At 28.9% G+C, this 16,320-nt stretch overlaps 2 protein-coding genes across 12 annotated transcripts; one reads left to right on the forward strand and one right to left on the reverse strand.

The window, feature by feature from the left end:
- Positions 1 to 2,168: 2,168 nt before the first annotated feature.
- Positions 2,169 to 8,735, reverse strand: LOC130670164 (neuronal acetylcholine receptor subunit alpha-5-like). Of its 4 annotated transcripts, XM_057473403.1 has the most exons (8): positions 5,556 to 6,195; positions 4,261 to 4,773; positions 3,778 to 4,190; positions 3,639 to 3,683; positions 3,453 to 3,562; positions 3,151 to 3,364; positions 2,742 to 3,066; positions 2,169 to 2,657 (listed from the first exon to the last, which is right to left on the reverse strand). In XM_057473403.1, the coding sequence occupies exons 3-8, from the start codon at positions 3,991 to 3,993 to the stop codon at positions 2,293 to 2,295; spliced, it is 1,275 nt and encodes a 424-aa protein (XP_057329386.1). In that variant the 5' UTR covers positions 3,994 to 4,190; positions 4,261 to 4,773; positions 5,556 to 6,195; the 3' UTR covers positions 2,169 to 2,292. The 4 variants fall into 4 exon arrangements, with proteins under 4 accessions (XP_057329386.1, XP_057329387.1, XP_057329385.1 ...); XM_057473404.1 differs by lacking the exon at positions 4,261 to 4,773; XM_057473402.1 differs by having other exon boundaries at positions 3,778 to 4,773.
- Positions 6,393 to 16,165, forward strand: LOC130670162 (alpha-actinin, sarcomeric). Of its 8 annotated transcripts, XM_057473398.1 has the most exons (10): positions 6,741 to 6,900; positions 7,327 to 7,455; positions 11,021 to 11,255; positions 11,321 to 11,656; positions 11,806 to 11,895; positions 12,100 to 12,185; positions 12,351 to 12,973; positions 13,049 to 13,220; positions 13,285 to 14,247; positions 14,326 to 16,165. In XM_057473398.1, exons 2-10 carry the CDS (start codon positions 7,354 to 7,356, stop codon positions 14,482 to 14,484), a joined length of 2,766 nt encoding a protein of 921 aa, XP_057329381.1. In that variant the 5' UTR covers positions 6,741 to 6,900; positions 7,327 to 7,353; the 3' UTR covers positions 14,485 to 16,165. The 8 variants fall into 8 exon arrangements, with proteins under 8 accessions (XP_057329378.1, XP_057329375.1, XP_057329380.1 ...); XM_057473395.1 differs by lacking the exons at positions 6,741 to 6,900; positions 12,100 to 12,185 and adding an exon at positions 6,393 to 6,558 and having other exon boundaries at positions 7,310 to 7,455; positions 11,806 to 11,891; XM_057473392.1 differs by lacking the exons at positions 6,741 to 6,900; positions 12,100 to 12,185 and adding an exon at positions 6,393 to 6,558 and having other exon boundaries at positions 11,806 to 11,891.
- The last annotated feature ends 155 nt before the right edge of the window (positions 16,166 to 16,320 follow it).

Raw genomic sequence — 16,320 nt, forward strand, 5'->3', positions numbered from 1 at the left:
GAAGCAAAACTAAACTAAAAATTTCCTACAGGTTCCGTAGCGTAGCGGTAAAGCGTCTGACTCTCATGCGTAGGGTACTGGGTTCGAATCCTCCGGATACCAATTCTACGATTATTTAATTTTTCACTAAAAACTGAGTGTGTCAGAATTATTTGTAAAGTGTTAATATAAATAATGTAATAATAATAATAATAATAATAATTATATAATGTAATTGTCCCAATACTTGATAAAAAAAAAATAAATAAATAAATAAATAAATAATAATAACAATAAAAGTAAAATCAAAAATAAAAAAAATGCAAAAAAAAAATTTTTTTTTAATTAATTATTGATGAAATAATTAAAGGCAATATTCACTTGGTTCAGATTACTTTTTTTTTTGGATCAATGCAATACAGCAATTTGAAATAATTCGATTTTTTATTGAATCAATTGCAAGGAGAGTTTCTACGGACCTAAAAAAATATTACCTTTAACACTAAAATTCATTTGCTTTGATAAAATAAAATTATGACTTAACTGAAAATTCTTCATACCTTCAATGACCCCAGATAGCAAAATGACGTCTTGATGAGTTCTGAATGAGTTCCTATTTATGATTTGGACGTCTTAAAAACACGTTAAAGAAGTCTTTAAGAAGTTCTCAAGATGTCGAATGCGCCACCTAGCGAACTCAGTAAGACATCTTTAAAAGTTCTCAAAGAGTTCTCAAAGAGTTCTTTTTTCTGACTCCGCAAATAAGACTTCAGAATGAACTTACCATGACGTCTTAAGGAGTTCCTAATTTTGACTTCATTTTGACTTCAAAAAAGTTAAAAAAAGAATACATTTAGACGTCACAAAACTGACGTCTTATTTATGAAGTCTTCAAGAACTCTTAATTTAGAGTTCTTAAAAATGACACCTTTAAGAAGTCATTATAAGACTTCTTGAAGACTCCTTCAAAAATACGTCGTAAAGCAGTCATTCTGACTTTCATGCTGTCTGGGACCTTACAAATTACTTTGAGTGAAATTTTTGATTATTTTATGTAAAACGAAAATCATTATTGTATCAACAGCATTCATGACTTGAACTAATTCCTATTTTTCTTTAAATGAAAAAAGCTATTGAGTTATATCGAATACTATAGAGTTAGTTCAAACAATTAGGGACCTTGCCTCAAGAAACTCTCAGTTGGAGCAAAATATACTGTCAAACGTAGAGGGCGGTAGACTCAATCGCTTGACGCGCTTGGCTGTATCCAAACGCACGGAGTACTTGAGCCAAACGAATCTGGTTTGACGTCAGGAATCTTTTTTTACAGTGTAGATATGGAGCAGCTACAACGAACGCAGCTTTATATGAGTTGGTACGATGGTTAAGGACCACTAGCGTGGTAGTAGCGCTTTGATTTCGAAGAGTCCTGGCAGCAGTATATGTAGCCAAAAGTTCGGCTGGGTACGAAGGAGAATTTTTGAACCGCACCGAGTGAGTAACACTTAGAACACTGCGAGCCCGAGCTTTTTTCACAGTCAACCATCCAAGACTGACCGTGGCCTGTGTGATGGGCGAGTCCCAAGGCAGCCCATAGATAAAGTGTATATATACCTTTATTGACTAAACGCTGGAGCTTAGTGTCTAATACTGAAACTAGACCATAAAGTGCTGCAGAATAATAGTTAACATGAGGTAGCATCAAGGCATTAACAAGGGCATTCATCTATCAGACATCTTGTTCAAGCTCATGTGGATAGCAGGCTGAGTATATTTGAAGGTCATCAGCATACAGCAAACGCTTGCAGAAGCGAATACACACACCTATGTCGTTGATGAATCGGGAGAAAAGTACAGGACCTAAAATAGAGCCTTGTGGGACGCCAATGTTAGTAGGTTCCCAGGTGGTGAGGTTGCCTTCGGGGTCCTTGACGACCTACCAGTCAAATAAGAGGTGATCCAGCAATCCGCTGACTCAGAGAAACCAATCATAGCAAGTTTACGTATTAGCAGCCCAGGGTCGACCGTGTCTAACGCCTTGGAGAAGTCGAGAGAGAGAGAGAGAGCGTGTGTGCGTTTGTATAATTTACGTCCTATTTTTTATCTAAATTGAATGTGAATTTTTTATCTAAATTGAACTATTGAATGTTACTGGGATAAATTTGGGTAATAAAATTTTGATTTATCCCATTATTTAATTTTATGCATATATTATTTTTATTACAACATTGATGATAGTCGTCAATTATAACAATTACACTGATTTAAAATATATATGCTTAAAAACTTAACAATTAGTAATGGACAAAGTTTCTAAAAAACATATAGTTCTATTATATTACGTGGAGTAGCTGGCGTAAGAAGTCCAAGTAAAATGATATATGTAATTATTATAGAAACAAAAGCCAACAATTCCAATAAATTTACACATTCCATCCACAAAGTGTCATTATTTTCTAATTGCTCAGTTTGATTATCAGTGTCATTTGAAATATTTGCTTCTTTTTTACAGAGACTTTTAATTTTTAAATATTGACCAATCGGACAATTATAAATAAAACTAACTGTAAAGACAATCCATTGCGGTGTTGGAACTGTAAGCGCGTAAATTTTGCGCATGAAAGCCGAAAAAATAAATGTAAATGCAGTAATTATCAAAGATGTTTCGTAGAAAATAACTGTATAAATAAAAAAAAATGTACTAGTAGATAAAATATCCATTTAATTTAATAACAAAATTTAAAACTTTAATTAACACTTACGTATTTTCGGTGATCCAACCGCATTATTTGATGGTAAATACCAATGTAAATCGAAAATACAATAGATGTGACATATAAAATTAGTACTTATTAATGTTGTTCGTTCTGGAGAACTAAAATCAAGGCATAGAGCTAATACAGTAAGAATACTAAGAACAATTGCTGGTGTTATGTAAATTAAAATGCCTCTGGTTGAACGTCTTCGAATTTCAACATTCATAAATACCATTGAATCTAATGAAGTCTCATATATTTCAGACGATTTTGTCAGGTTACCTATTTTTACATTCCACTCATGACTCTGAACAAATTCATCCATCAAAATCTATATAATAGATTAGATTTATCGTGTAAATATAAATTACATTAACAAATATATACATATAACATGTTGATTAATAATTATTACCGCATCTTCCTCGAAATGATAATTAATTTCATCGCCAAAATACAGCCAAGATCCAAAATGTAAAGTGCAATTGTGATTATCGTATGGCCAATCAGAAAAATCAGCAGGACAATGAGCTGTAAAGACTTTTGAGATGGCACATTGAATCGTGCCATTTTTTGATAAAATACAATCAGTCAACGGTATATTACTTTGATCTAAACTTAAATCTCCTCTATTGATATAAAGACAATTTATTAATAATTATTTTTTATATATTATGTTAATTATAATATACATATAGTCTAAATTTAAAAACTAACGAATTAAAAACAGTGAAGTCAGGAATCCAAATTTCATTACTTTTTACATGATGAAGAGTAATACCGGCAAATTCATCTGGATTCCAATGAAGATGTACGTCGTCCCAAGTCTATAAACATAAAAAATAAACTGAAAAAATATGATTCTGATTAGTAAATCGATTAAAATTAATTTAAAATACTTACGAGTATAAGCCACGTATGAAAATCAATGCTATTAGAAATATCACTCTGTAATTTTTATGTTTTATTATATGTATGCATAAATGGTATAGACTTATTTTAAAACTTATCGATTTTAGTAAGAATAACATTTTCAACTTACAAAATCAACGAATTTAGGAATAAAACGAACGTCAACATTTAAAGTACTGTGTGCACTTAAACTGGGACGTAAATTTGGGTCATAATCACAAAATAAGTGTCTTCTTAATTGTAAATCGGCTGATTTACTTTCAATATCATTACAGGTGGGTTCATAATCGCTTTCAGTCGATTTTTTAATAATAATTAAAATAAGAATAATAATTATTTTTAACATGATTTTAATAACATGAACTAGCGACTGATTTAATTGTGTTATACTGCCTATATAGAATTTATGCTCAACGCCCCGTGAAATTCAATACTCCTCAAATGCAATAAAACTCGTACTTGAATTTTATCTAAGTGTACTATCATTTCGGTAGTAATATCTTTTCATTTTATATATTGTACATTATTGTGTTGATTCGTTGTCTATTAATAAAATTATTCATTTATTAACTATGATAAATTTATAAATTTATTACTAATTGAAAAGAATTACGTTTTTCCATTTTGCAGTATTTTTCAATTTCCCGCTATGAAAATTAAAAATCTCGTTTTTGGGTGGATTTGTCTAAAATCTAGCTATTGTATTTGTCCTCATGGTCGATTTATCAAGGAAATTCATTATAAAATGTGATTTCTCCGTTACGTTGCCGTGTTTTTCTTTTTTTTTTAAATCTTTCTTGACAATTATAGTTTGAAAAAACTAAACATGTTTGAATAATCGATTGACAAGAAGTTGTGATAAAAATTTCAGATTTGGATGCAGTACACGGAAAAAAACGCAACTCAAAATTAGCTAATAATTATAGTCGTCAAATAAAAATTACTTTCTTTTTGAGAAATTTACAATCCAAACCAAAAATTACTATTATTAATGGAAAATTCATTATTTTACAGGTTCTCACAATCAGTATTGTAAATTTTACGATTTGTAAAAATTATACTGCAGATTAGTATAAAAATTGAATAAAGAATGGTAATAATCCATAATTATTTTACAACGATGATTCTGAAAATAATAATATTCAAAAATTTCTTTGATAATATTACAATTCTGAATTAAAAACTTGCCATTTCATGCTGACGCTCGACGCTGGTTTTGAGCGTCAAAGTTAGTCACGTGGTACAGTTTTGACAAAACTGCCATCTAGAAAAATTCTAGCGTCTAGAATCGTTTCAAATCGTTTCTTTTAATAAGGGATCTAACTTTCATCATTTCGCTTAAGGCTGGGCCGTACTAAACGAATTTTTGAATTTTACTTTTCTTTTAATTTATTAATCAATTGTTATCACATGAATTTTTATAGCTTCCGAAAAAATGTAAAAGACAAACTTTTTCGGAAGGTTTTCAAAATGTAATTAGAAAAGTAAAATTCGAAAATTCGTTTAGTACTGCCGACCCTTAAGTTGTGTATCATTTGTTTCGCTGCATTAGTCAAACAATTTTTATAATGTTTGAGTTAATGACTTTGAAAAACAAATTTTTTCTTTTATGAATTTTACAAAAAATCGATTTTTAAAAATCGTTCTCAAAAAAAAAGAATCGATTTTTTTCAATTAATCGAAACCGATAATAATTGATATAAGGAGAAGTGACATCAAAACATTTGAAGCTATATTTATTTACAACTATATTGAAAAAGATGATTCTGATTACTTTTTTCGACACTTATTTAAACTAGCAGTATTGTTGACGCTAGAATTTTTCTAGATGGCAGTTTTGTCAAAACTGTACCACGTGACTAACTTTGACGCTCAAAACCAGCGTCGAGCGTCAGCATGAAATGGCACCTTTCCGCGAGCTGTCCACATTAGGTGTCACGTTCTCTGTTCCTCCATTTCTACAAATGTCTCGTTCTCCGTTACCCGCGTTTATTCAAATGTCTTATTCTCCGTTCCTCCGTTTCTACAAATCTTGCTTTAACCAAACGTTCGGTTTATCGAAAGAAACTTTATTCAAAGATTACGTTCACCAGAACGAACATTACACATCCATCACGTTCTTCATTCTTACGTTTCTCCGAACGTAACTTTTACATATCTATCGTTCGTTTATTCATACATGTCGCTACACACTTTTACTTTCGATGCAAGTTTGAGTTTCGTGTTACTTCCGTTAGGCACAGGTTGCGGCACCCTCTGGAAATAGTCAAAATAGCATACTAGGACCTCAAAACGTCGAGATCTGAAGAAAACTCGACATTCGAAAATCGAACCGAAACCAATAACATCCCTTTTTTTATGAAAATTTTCAATTTTTATAGCGGGAAGTTAAAAAAGGACCGACTTTAACCATACAAAAAACGATTGCACAGATTCAATATAATACAAAATCATTATTATTTAAATTTTTCGATCGGATTAAATCGGAAGATAATATATATTTTTGATTTCAATTCGATACATTTTTTCAGTTAAGCGCGACCCACGAAGGGTTAAAAAACAAAAAAATGAAATGAAACAAGCAAACACAACTTTACTTCAACATTATTCAACGGTGCCATCTGTTTAAACTTCATGTCGGCCAAGAAAACTTTAACTTTCAAAATGGTTCCGTATGGTGGTATAATAATCGTTTTCCCGATGACGAATTTTACAACCGAATGTTTACCAACTCTTTCGTCCCTCCGAAAAATTACACGATAGAATCTGCATAAGTTCATGTACGTTATTTTTGTCGCGCGTGGGTGAATAAGTTTTCGCGACTAATACGTTACACTTACTATTTTCAAACGTCCTTTTTGTTTTTCATCGTCCATTATTCTCTTGGATTTTATAAGAAAACCAAGTGGAGGTTAGTTTAAGCTTTTTTAAATAATATGTTTTAAAAAACCTACTTATTAAAAATAATAAACGATAATTATTTTAATTTGTAAATTATTTAAAATATCTGTAATATAAATAAACTTTAATAATATATCATTTTTAAGTTTAAGAAAAATTTTTTAAATAAAAATAAATAGTAATTTATAAAAGTAAAGAGAAGGGGATTGAGCGATAGTGGCTCAACTGCGAGAATAAAATAGAGTGGGGATTTAAACGTCGACGAGCAAACCGTGTAAAGAGTTCTCGTACAGAGGGGTTAGTGCGAGAGAAAGAACGACACGAACTGAAACCGTTTTTCTAGAGTTAGCGGGTACGTCTTAGGCTTTTGATACACATTTCACTCTATCATTTAATATCAAAATAAATATTATTTATATATACGTGAGTGGGTGTATGTTTGTTCCCTTTAATAAAGCTCCTTACGTCAAACTTTTTTCTTTTTCTCCCCCCTACATCAGTCACCCTCGCGCTCTAGTACTCTATTGTCTAATTTATAAGTGCGATACCAAAAGCCGACAACACTGAGTTAGCATTAAAACTTTCAAGAAAAAAAATAGCGACTTACTTTAATTATAATTATTAAATTTTTATATTTTAAAAAGCCTATAGATACATGTATACTTGTATTTTTTTCAGTTTTTGACTAAAAGTTTTTTTTTTTTTTATTTATTTTTTTTTTTTCATATACAAATCATTTGAAATATAAAAGTGTCATAAAGTTTTGGTTTTGTCAAAGGAAGAAGACTGAAATACACGCGGAAGAATGAACGACATGGAAGCCTATGGTGATGGATACATGGAGCCTGAGGAAGAGTGGGAGCGAGAAGGATTACTTGATCCAGCTTGGGAAAAACAACAAAAAAAAGTGAGTGAAAATTTTACGTTAATATTATTTAAATTAGATAATAATTTTATGATTAAAAATAATATTAATTACGAGATTAAATTATTTTAAGAATATAAACATTTTTATATTTTTAGTGACCGTGAATGTGGGTGTACTTATTGTTTTACTGATTATTATAGTTATAAAAAACAAAGTGTCGCTTTTCTATCATAAGATTATAATTTATTGGCTAAGTTATTTGGTAATTAAAGATAAGATAGTGAGTTTGGCATAACGATAATTGCCACGTAGACATTTCGCAGTCTCAAGTATATTATTTTCAAGCATATGTAAAATTGTTGAGACTGCATTCCAGGTCAAGAACAACCGACTAGACGAAACTTTAATAAGAGAATCTCAAATAATAGAGAGTATTTAAATATAAAACTGAGTTTAATATATTTATAAATTAAAGTAATAAAAGGATGTTATTCTTTTTTTGGCTACGAAAATCAAATAAAATCATTTCGACATTTAATAATAAAAAAAAAAACCGTCTTAGCCCTTCGTAAAACGTATTTTTAGACTTTACGACAAAAATAATTGTACGCTGAGTCAGAATTGTCGAGGTTGCGGACTTTAACATTGAGATTTTATTTCTAAATCTAATCTGTCTTCTTACAGTTTTATAATAAATTATAAAAATTTATTTAAATGACTTAATTAAAAATTAAATTATTTTTATGAATATTAAAATTAATATTTCACAATAATATAAAGAATGTATCAACTAATTAAAATTATAACGGATGTTTCCATTACAATTTTTTTTTTTTTAGATTTTACAAAATTTACGGTATTTTCTTTAGACACGAGTAATAAAAATGAAAAAAAATAGTTATAAATAAATTTAGTATATGAGACGAACGTATCAGCCTATAAATACTCGCGAGGTCGAGGACCCATTAGCTTTTTTACTGAGAATTGGCTGCTTAAATTATAAGATTGTAATATAAACTAAAAACTCTTAAGAATTTTATTTCAAGGCCAGTTTAAGCAATAAAAAATATTTAATATTATTTTAACTTGATGAAGGACTAATTATTCGAAGAGTCTTATCCAGTGACTTACCATGACGTGAGGATCGTTAACCTCTGGTGGGAACGTGTTTAGGCCACGCGCCAACTTGGATTGGAATCGGGTGACCCACTCTCTAGTGATCTACAATGATGTAGTGACGATTGAGTATAGATAAAGATGACGAAGAGGAATGTGTATCTCTTATAAATGCCATTCTAATTAATCAACTAATTGTTATTTCAATTGACTCATCCAATCGATGACCATTTAAATTTATTAAATCATTTTTTATTTAATTTTTTTTATTTTAAATTAAAAAGTTTTGAATTTATTCTGTAGATTATTTTCATAATTCAAAACTTTGAATTTATTACATATCACTACTAACCAAGCATTGCGGTAGTTGTAAAGTAGCAATTGCGTCATCGACGGCTCGTCTAAAAGTAATGCCTGATGTCTTACAAAAATATATCCCCAGATCTCTCTCACTTACTCACTCAATCTGGGGATCAAGACTTGCGTAAACAAGTGCATTAAACGATGTCCAAGAATTACATATTTTATTTCTTAGATATTTTTATTCGTAATAATTATGTCATTAATTATTTGGCATTAAAAAAATTATTTTAATAAAATATTTATACGAACAAAAAAAAAAGCTATAAAATGAGTAATAGATTATATTTAGAAAGCAAACGTTATTCACATCCGTTGTCATTTATTGTTTATTGACTCAAGCTTTTATAGTTCAGTACTCTTCATAAAGTTATGGAAAGTACGATGATAAAAAAAGAATGCTGAAAAAGCAGGAAATGACGATAAAAAAAATTGTACAATATTTAGAAAAAAAAAAATAAATACATATTGAGAAAGTTGGTATTAACGATAAACCGGCTCAGTTTAAAACTTTGCTATAGAAATTATATTAATTTGAAAATAAAAAATTTTTTCTAACTTTATATAAAAGTAATTTAGATTTTTTTAATTGTGTTAACTCAATGTATGTTTTTTTCGTTAAATTTAAAAAAATATTCAAATTTTTTGAAATTTATTTTGAACAATATAATTTGTAATGTATATGAAAAAAAAAAAGTCTGAAAACATACAACTAAATAAGTAAGAGAAAATATAAATGAGATTAAAACCTTGTAAGAAAAAATAATATTTAAGTGTAAACTTATTAAACTGTTAATATTTTAATTAATAACTAATCTGATGGATTTTATATGATTTAATATAATGTTTATACTAATATATGTCCGATAATAAATATAGAACACTGAGAAAATAAATATTGGAATATTAAAACAGAAAGTTACAGAATACAGCATATATTGTGAGTAGAGCGACGCGCGCGGGAGGATGGGACTTAGATTCTGATGTTTTACAAATAGAACTTAGAGCCTGCGGGCTGAGGTAAGGGTGGGCTCATGTCCAAATTTGGTCCGCGCGGGGCAAGTTTAAATTACTCAGTATTGAATTTCAAGCAATATTCACTTGTCGCGTTAATTATAATCGTCAATGTTAACTGATGAGTGATTTAAAATATTTCATATAACTTTTGAGATAATATTTTTAGATTTTTTTTTTTCTTTACATAATTTTTTACGGTATTATTAAAATTAAATTGCTAAATAAACATGATTTCAATATTATAAATTGCTTTAACCAAAATAAAAAATACAGAATTTTATTTATACTTTTTTCAAATAAAACATCATTTTTAATTTCAGATAATATATTATTGTAATTCTTATTTTTGATCCATTCAATTAAAATTCGTAATGTACATTGTAATTTTTTAATTAAAAAAATAAATTAATTTCAAAATTGTTCTACTTATGTCTTTTTTTTTAAATCAGGGCGTTATATATATGTAAAGCAAGAGAGATATCGAGGTCGTTACTAAAATATACGTGCAAGAGTGGCATTTAGAATCAAGACTTAAATTATCATGCTTATCTTAAATGTATTTTGTCTTAAGGCTGTAATTTTTATTGCAGTAATCCTACTGTATAGATAATATTTTAAATGTGTGATCAAAAATTTTATCCACTGAAATTTTCGAGATTTAAAATTTTTAAAAACTTCTGTGACCTTCTTGGTGGAAGTATTTGAAAAATGCTAAAACATAACAATTAATTTAGAACTTTTTTTTTTAAACTACAACGAAATGAAAAGTCGCTGTAAAGAAGATGAACACCTATTAATAATAAATACATAAACCAGTAACCAACTTGAATAATCTAAATTACCAATAAAACTTAATCGATATTAAATAAAAGTAATTATTACAACATATATTTGTAATTCAACGGAAATTATCTTGTAATTTTATTAAGTGTTTTAGAATTAATGTTATTTTTCATTTTCATAGAAAATTATACTCCACTGTATAAAATTAAGATAAAAAATTTATTATTGTTGGACTCATAAAGAAAAATCTTTTTTAATTGAACTAATTTAATAGTTTGAATCATCAAATAACGAATTGTTTAACTACATATAATTTTTTTATTGACAGACATTCACAGCATGGTGCAATTCGCATCTTCGAAAAGCTGGTACATCGATAGATTCAATCGAAGACGATTTCAGGAATGGCTTAAAACTTATGTTGTTATTAGAAGTAATTTCGGGTGAGACATTACCAAGACCCGATCGCGGAAAAATGCGCTTCCATAAAATTGCCAATGTTAATAAAGCTTTAGATTATATTGCTAGTAAAGGTGTAAAATTAGTATCCATTGGAGCAGAAGGTAAATTTGAAAAATAAAATAGTCATTATAGATAAATATTTTAATTGGTATTTGTAATATTACAGAAATCGTTGATGGAAATTTAAAGATGACTTTGGGTATGATTTGGACGATAATTCTTCGTTTTGCAATTCAGGATATTTCTGTAGAAGAAATGACTGCCAAGGAAGGTTTACTATTATGGTGTCAACGAAAAACAGCTCCTTACAAGAATGTCAATGTTCAAAACTTCCATTTATCATTCAAAGATGGTCTTGCTTTTTGTGCTCTTATTCATCGTCATCGTCCAGATCTTATTGATTATAATCGATTAAGTAAAGATAATCCATTGGAGAATCTTAATACAGCGTTTGATGTTGCTGAAAAGTATCTTGATATCCCACGCATGTTAGATCCAGATGGTAATACATAAACATATATATATTTTTTTTAAATATATTTAATCATAATTATTTATATTATTATTATTATTATTATTATTATTATTATTATTATTATTATTATTGTTATAAATATTCGAAGATCGATTTTAATTTATTACGGTCAATAGATTTAATCAACACTCCTAAACCGGATGAAAGAGCCATCATGACTTACGTATCCTGCTACTACCACGCTTTTCAAGGTGCTCAGCAGGTCAGCGGAGAGTCGTGTGTCATGCCCACTTACCCTATGATTTATTTTTCTAATTACTAATTTAATCATACGATTGTTTAAAATTATTTTTTTTTTTAACTTCGTTTATTAACATTTGCCATTAACATTATATACTTAATCGATACATATATATTTTAACAAAGCATGGTGTTTGGTTTTTTTTTCGAATGTGATTTTTTTTTTATAGACATGCGAAGTACGGCAATGCCGGACGAAAGAGCTGTGATGACCTACGTTTCCTCATACTACCATTGTTTCAGTGGAGCACAAAAGGTGTGTGTTGTGTGAGTGATATTTACATAACTTGAAATGCTTATTAAATTAAGTAATTAATTAATTAATTAATAACAAGCGAAACTGCATGAAGCATGAAAAATTAATTAATAATAAATATAATTACGTAAATTATAAAAAAATAAAACATAGAATAATTTTTAGGCTGAAACTGCAGCAAATAGAATTTGCAAAGTGTTGAAAGTTAATCAAGAAAATGAACGTTTGATGGAAGAATACGAAAGATTAGCTTCTGATCTTTTAGAATGGATTCGAAGAACTATGCCTTGGTTAGCTAGTCGACAAACTGACAATTCTCTAGCAGGTTGTCAAAAAAAACTCGAAGAATATAGAACTTATCGTCGTAAACACAAGCCTCCACGTGTTGAACAAAAAGCTAAACTTGAAACAAATTTCAATACACTTCAAACAAAACTACGACTAAGCAATCGACCAGCATACATGCCTACCGAAGGCAAAATGGTTTCGGATATTAATAAAGCTTGGAAAGGTCTTGAGTTAGCCGAAAAAGCTTTTGAAGAATGGCTATTGTCTGAAATGATGCGTTTAGAACGTTTGGAGCATTTAGCACAAAAGTTTAAACATAAAGCTGATGCACATGAAGATTGGACAACAGGTAAAGAAGAGATGTTAACATCTCAGCACTTCCGTCAGTGCAAGCTCAATGAACTTAAAGCGTTAAAGAAGAAGCATGAAGCTTTTGAATCTGATCTGGCTGCCCATCAAGATCGTGTTGAACAAATTGCGGCTATTGCTCAGGAACTCAAGTAAATATTGATCAATTTTTTCAATTTATAAATTAAATATGTTTTTTTTTTTAATAATTTTTTTTTTTCTTGTAGCACATTAGAGTACCATGACAGCGCTTCCGTAAATAGTAGGTGCCAGCGTATCTGTGATCAATGGGATCGTTTAGGAACTTTAACACAACGTAGACGTCAAGCTCTTGATGAAGCTGAACGAATTCTTGAAAAAATCGACGTACTTCATTTAGAATTCGCAAAACGTGCTGCGGTATGTTCAATATTTATAAATATATTTATGATAAATTATTGTATTAATAATTATTATTTTATAGCCATTTAATAATTGGTTGGATGGAACAAGGGAAGATTTAGTTGATATGTTTATCGTTCATACAATGGAAGAAATTCAAGGCTTAATGGACGCTCATGCGGCATTCAAGGCTACTCTTGGTGAAGCCGATAAAGAGTATAACTCGATTGTGGGTCTAGTTCGTGAAGTTGAATCTATTGTCAAACAATTCCAGATTCCTGGTGGACTTGAAAATCCATACACAACACTTACAGCTTTAGATCTTACGAAAAAATGGAGTGATGTAAGGCAGCTAGTGCCACAACGTGATGGTACACTTCAAGCAGAATTACGTAAACAGCAAAATAATGAACTTCTCCGAAGGCAATTTGCTGAAAAAGCTAATGCCGTTGGACCATGGATTGAACGACAGCTTGATGCAGTCACTGCTATTGGTCTCGGACTTCAAGGTACACTTGAAGATCAATTACATCGTCTCAAAGAATATGAACAAGCAGTTTATCAATACAAAGCACATCTTGAAGAACTTGAAAAGATTCATCAAGCTGTTCAAGAAGGAATGATTTTCGAGAATCGGTACACGCAATACACAATGGAAACATTACGTGTTGGGTGGGAACAGTTATTGACGTCTATTAACCGTAATATCAATGAAGTTGAAAACCAAATTCTTACCCGTGATTCCAAGGGTATTACACAAGAACAATTGAATGAATTTCGCAGTAGTTTCAATCATTTCGATAAGAATCGAACTGGTCGATTGGCTCCTGAAGAATTTAAATCGTGCCTTGTATCCCTTGGTTACTCAATTGGTAAAGATCGTCAAGGTGACATTGATTTCCAACGTATTCTTGCAATCGTTGATCCTAACAGTTCAGGATATGTTCAATTTGATGCCTTCCTTGATTTTATGACGCGCGAATCCACAGATACTGACACTGCGGAACAAGTTATTGACAGCTTCCGTATACTTGCTGGTGACAAGGTAATTATTATTATAATCAATTGTATTATTTATATTTTTAATATATTTTACATTCACATGAATTTTATTTTTTTTTAGCCATACATTTTGGCTGATGAATTGAGGAGAGAATTACCACCTGATCAAGCTGAATACTGTATTCAGCGAATGCCACCTTTCAAAGGACCTAATGCTCAGCCTGGTGCCCTTGATTATCGCTCATTCTCAACGGCTCTATATGGGGAATCAGATCTTTAAAATTTTAATCATTTTAATAATAATAATAATAATAATAATAATAATAATATAATCGTAAGATCGTTTTATGATCTTTGAATGTCAGAAATACAACAAAATGTTTTACAACTAATCATTATCCGTGACTGACAACAAGAAATTTATTAGAAATGTAAAATCATTACAGTTTTTACCGCTTACATGTACATTCAATGAATACAAAGCTTCCAACATACGCCCCGAAATAATGGTGTGATAAACAAAACTATAATTAATATATATTTTTAGTCAATAAATAACGAGCGCTACTTTTTAAGGCATTAAATTTGTTTGCCATATATTTTTAGCCAATTAATAATCGATTGGCTTTTAAAACTTTACTTTGATGAATTTTTCGTAAAAAAAAATCTACTTGTTATTTTTTATTATTATTTTTTTTTTTTTATTATAGTTTTTATTTTGAAAATTTTTCTTTATTTTATTTATTTATTTATTATTATTATTTTTTTTCCGATTTTTTGAAGTCTAATAAGAAAAGTGCTTGTAGACTTGATGAAGTAGATAATCGATAATAATCATTAAGATAATCATGCAAACTATATATGTATATATATATATATATATATATATATATATATATATATATATATATATATATATATATATATAAACTAATATCAAACTATTATAAAATATAATAAATTTCACATATCGATTATCGAGAATACAGAGCTTTTGCTCGCGATCAAAATACGATAACTATTTGACAAAAAACAATGCGCGGCCCAACGAAGTAAACGAATGAATTGAATTCAAAGATAAATGTAATAACTAGCCACTAATAAAATGTATTTTATTAACCTTATATATTAAGATAATTAGACGCACTTGATGCGGTTACAAAAGAAGTAAAAAAAAAAAGAGAGAAACAAATTTATTTATTTATTTATTTGTCTTATCAATATAATGATAACGAAACGTAATAGAGAAAAAAATAATTTTTTTCTCAGACTATTTATTTTTATAAATATCTTAGATGCAACGTCATAACGTATATATCAATGTCAAAATCAAATTTTTAAAAATTATTATCTTTGTACAATAAATGATTTTTAATTAAGTGAAAAAATTAAAAAAAAAAATTTTTCAATTAAATATTTTAAAAATAAAACCGAATAAAAACGAATTTATCATGATATTAATCATCTATTATGTGTATCATATATTACAATCGATACAAATGAGAGTAATAAATTATTTATATTTTGTTTGGCTTATTTAGGCTTGACGCTTTCTTCTTATTATTTGAAAAATCTTTAATGATATATAATAATTATATATATTATTTTTAATTTTATTACGTACTATCTTGTTCGCTTTTATTTAATTTATAGGAAAATAGGACAACGCTGAATCATGCGAAAAGATTATACCATACATAAAATCTGGAATTTTTTTTTTTTTTAAATATGTATTGAAAAATCAACCATAACATGCATACGCACGCACAATCACATTATTGTCATTTATTTAAGTGTACGATAACATTGTAATTATATCTAACTCTATCTCATATGAACAATTATTTTTCGTTAGGCTCATTAATAAACTCTATATCACAAAAATAATGCAATATAAGAAAATGTCATTGTATTTCGAGCGAAAAAGACTTTGAGGAATAAACGAATAATAAAAAATTTAAGTATTGGATATATATTTATTTATTAATGCGTTTCCTTATAAGAATAAAAATACAAATAAGCATAAGGAAATTTTTTAATATCATTCATCCATATTTAACATAGAGAAATTTTAGTAAATTACTATATTTAGTAAACGAAAATTTTACGAGTTTCA

This window comes from Microplitis mediator, chromosome 6 (assembly GCF_029852145.1).
Source record: "Microplitis mediator isolate UGA2020A chromosome 6, iyMicMedi2.1, whole genome shotgun sequence".
Lineage (NCBI taxonomy): Eukaryota > Metazoa > Arthropoda > Insecta > Hymenoptera > Braconidae > Microplitis > Microplitis mediator.

Bases quoted from the DNA above. Each gene is read 5' to 3' on its own strand.
- LOC130670164 (XM_057473404.1), bottom strand. From the start codon at position 3,993: ATGTTAAAAATAATTATTATTCTTATTTTAATTATTATTAAAAAATCG. The intron at 3,067-3,150 runs GTAATAATTATT...TCTATTATATAG, and splicing joins ATCATTTCGAGGAAGATGCG to ATTTTGATGGATGAATTTGT. The intron at 2,658-2,741 runs GTAAGTGTTAAT...TTATTTATACAG, and splicing joins GGTTGGATCACCGAAAATAC to TTATTTTCTACGAAACATCT.
- LOC130670162 (XM_057473398.1), top strand. From the start codon at position 7,354: ATGAACGACATGGAAGCCTATGGTGATGGATACATGGAGCCTGAGGAA. The intron at 11,657-11,805 runs GTAATACATAAA...TACGGTCAATAG, and splicing joins ACGCATGTTAGATCCAGATG to ATTTAATCAACACTCCTAAA. The intron at 13,221-13,284 runs GTATGTTCAATA...ATTATTTTATAG, and splicing joins AATTCGCAAAACGTGCTGCG to CCATTTAATAATTGGTTGGA.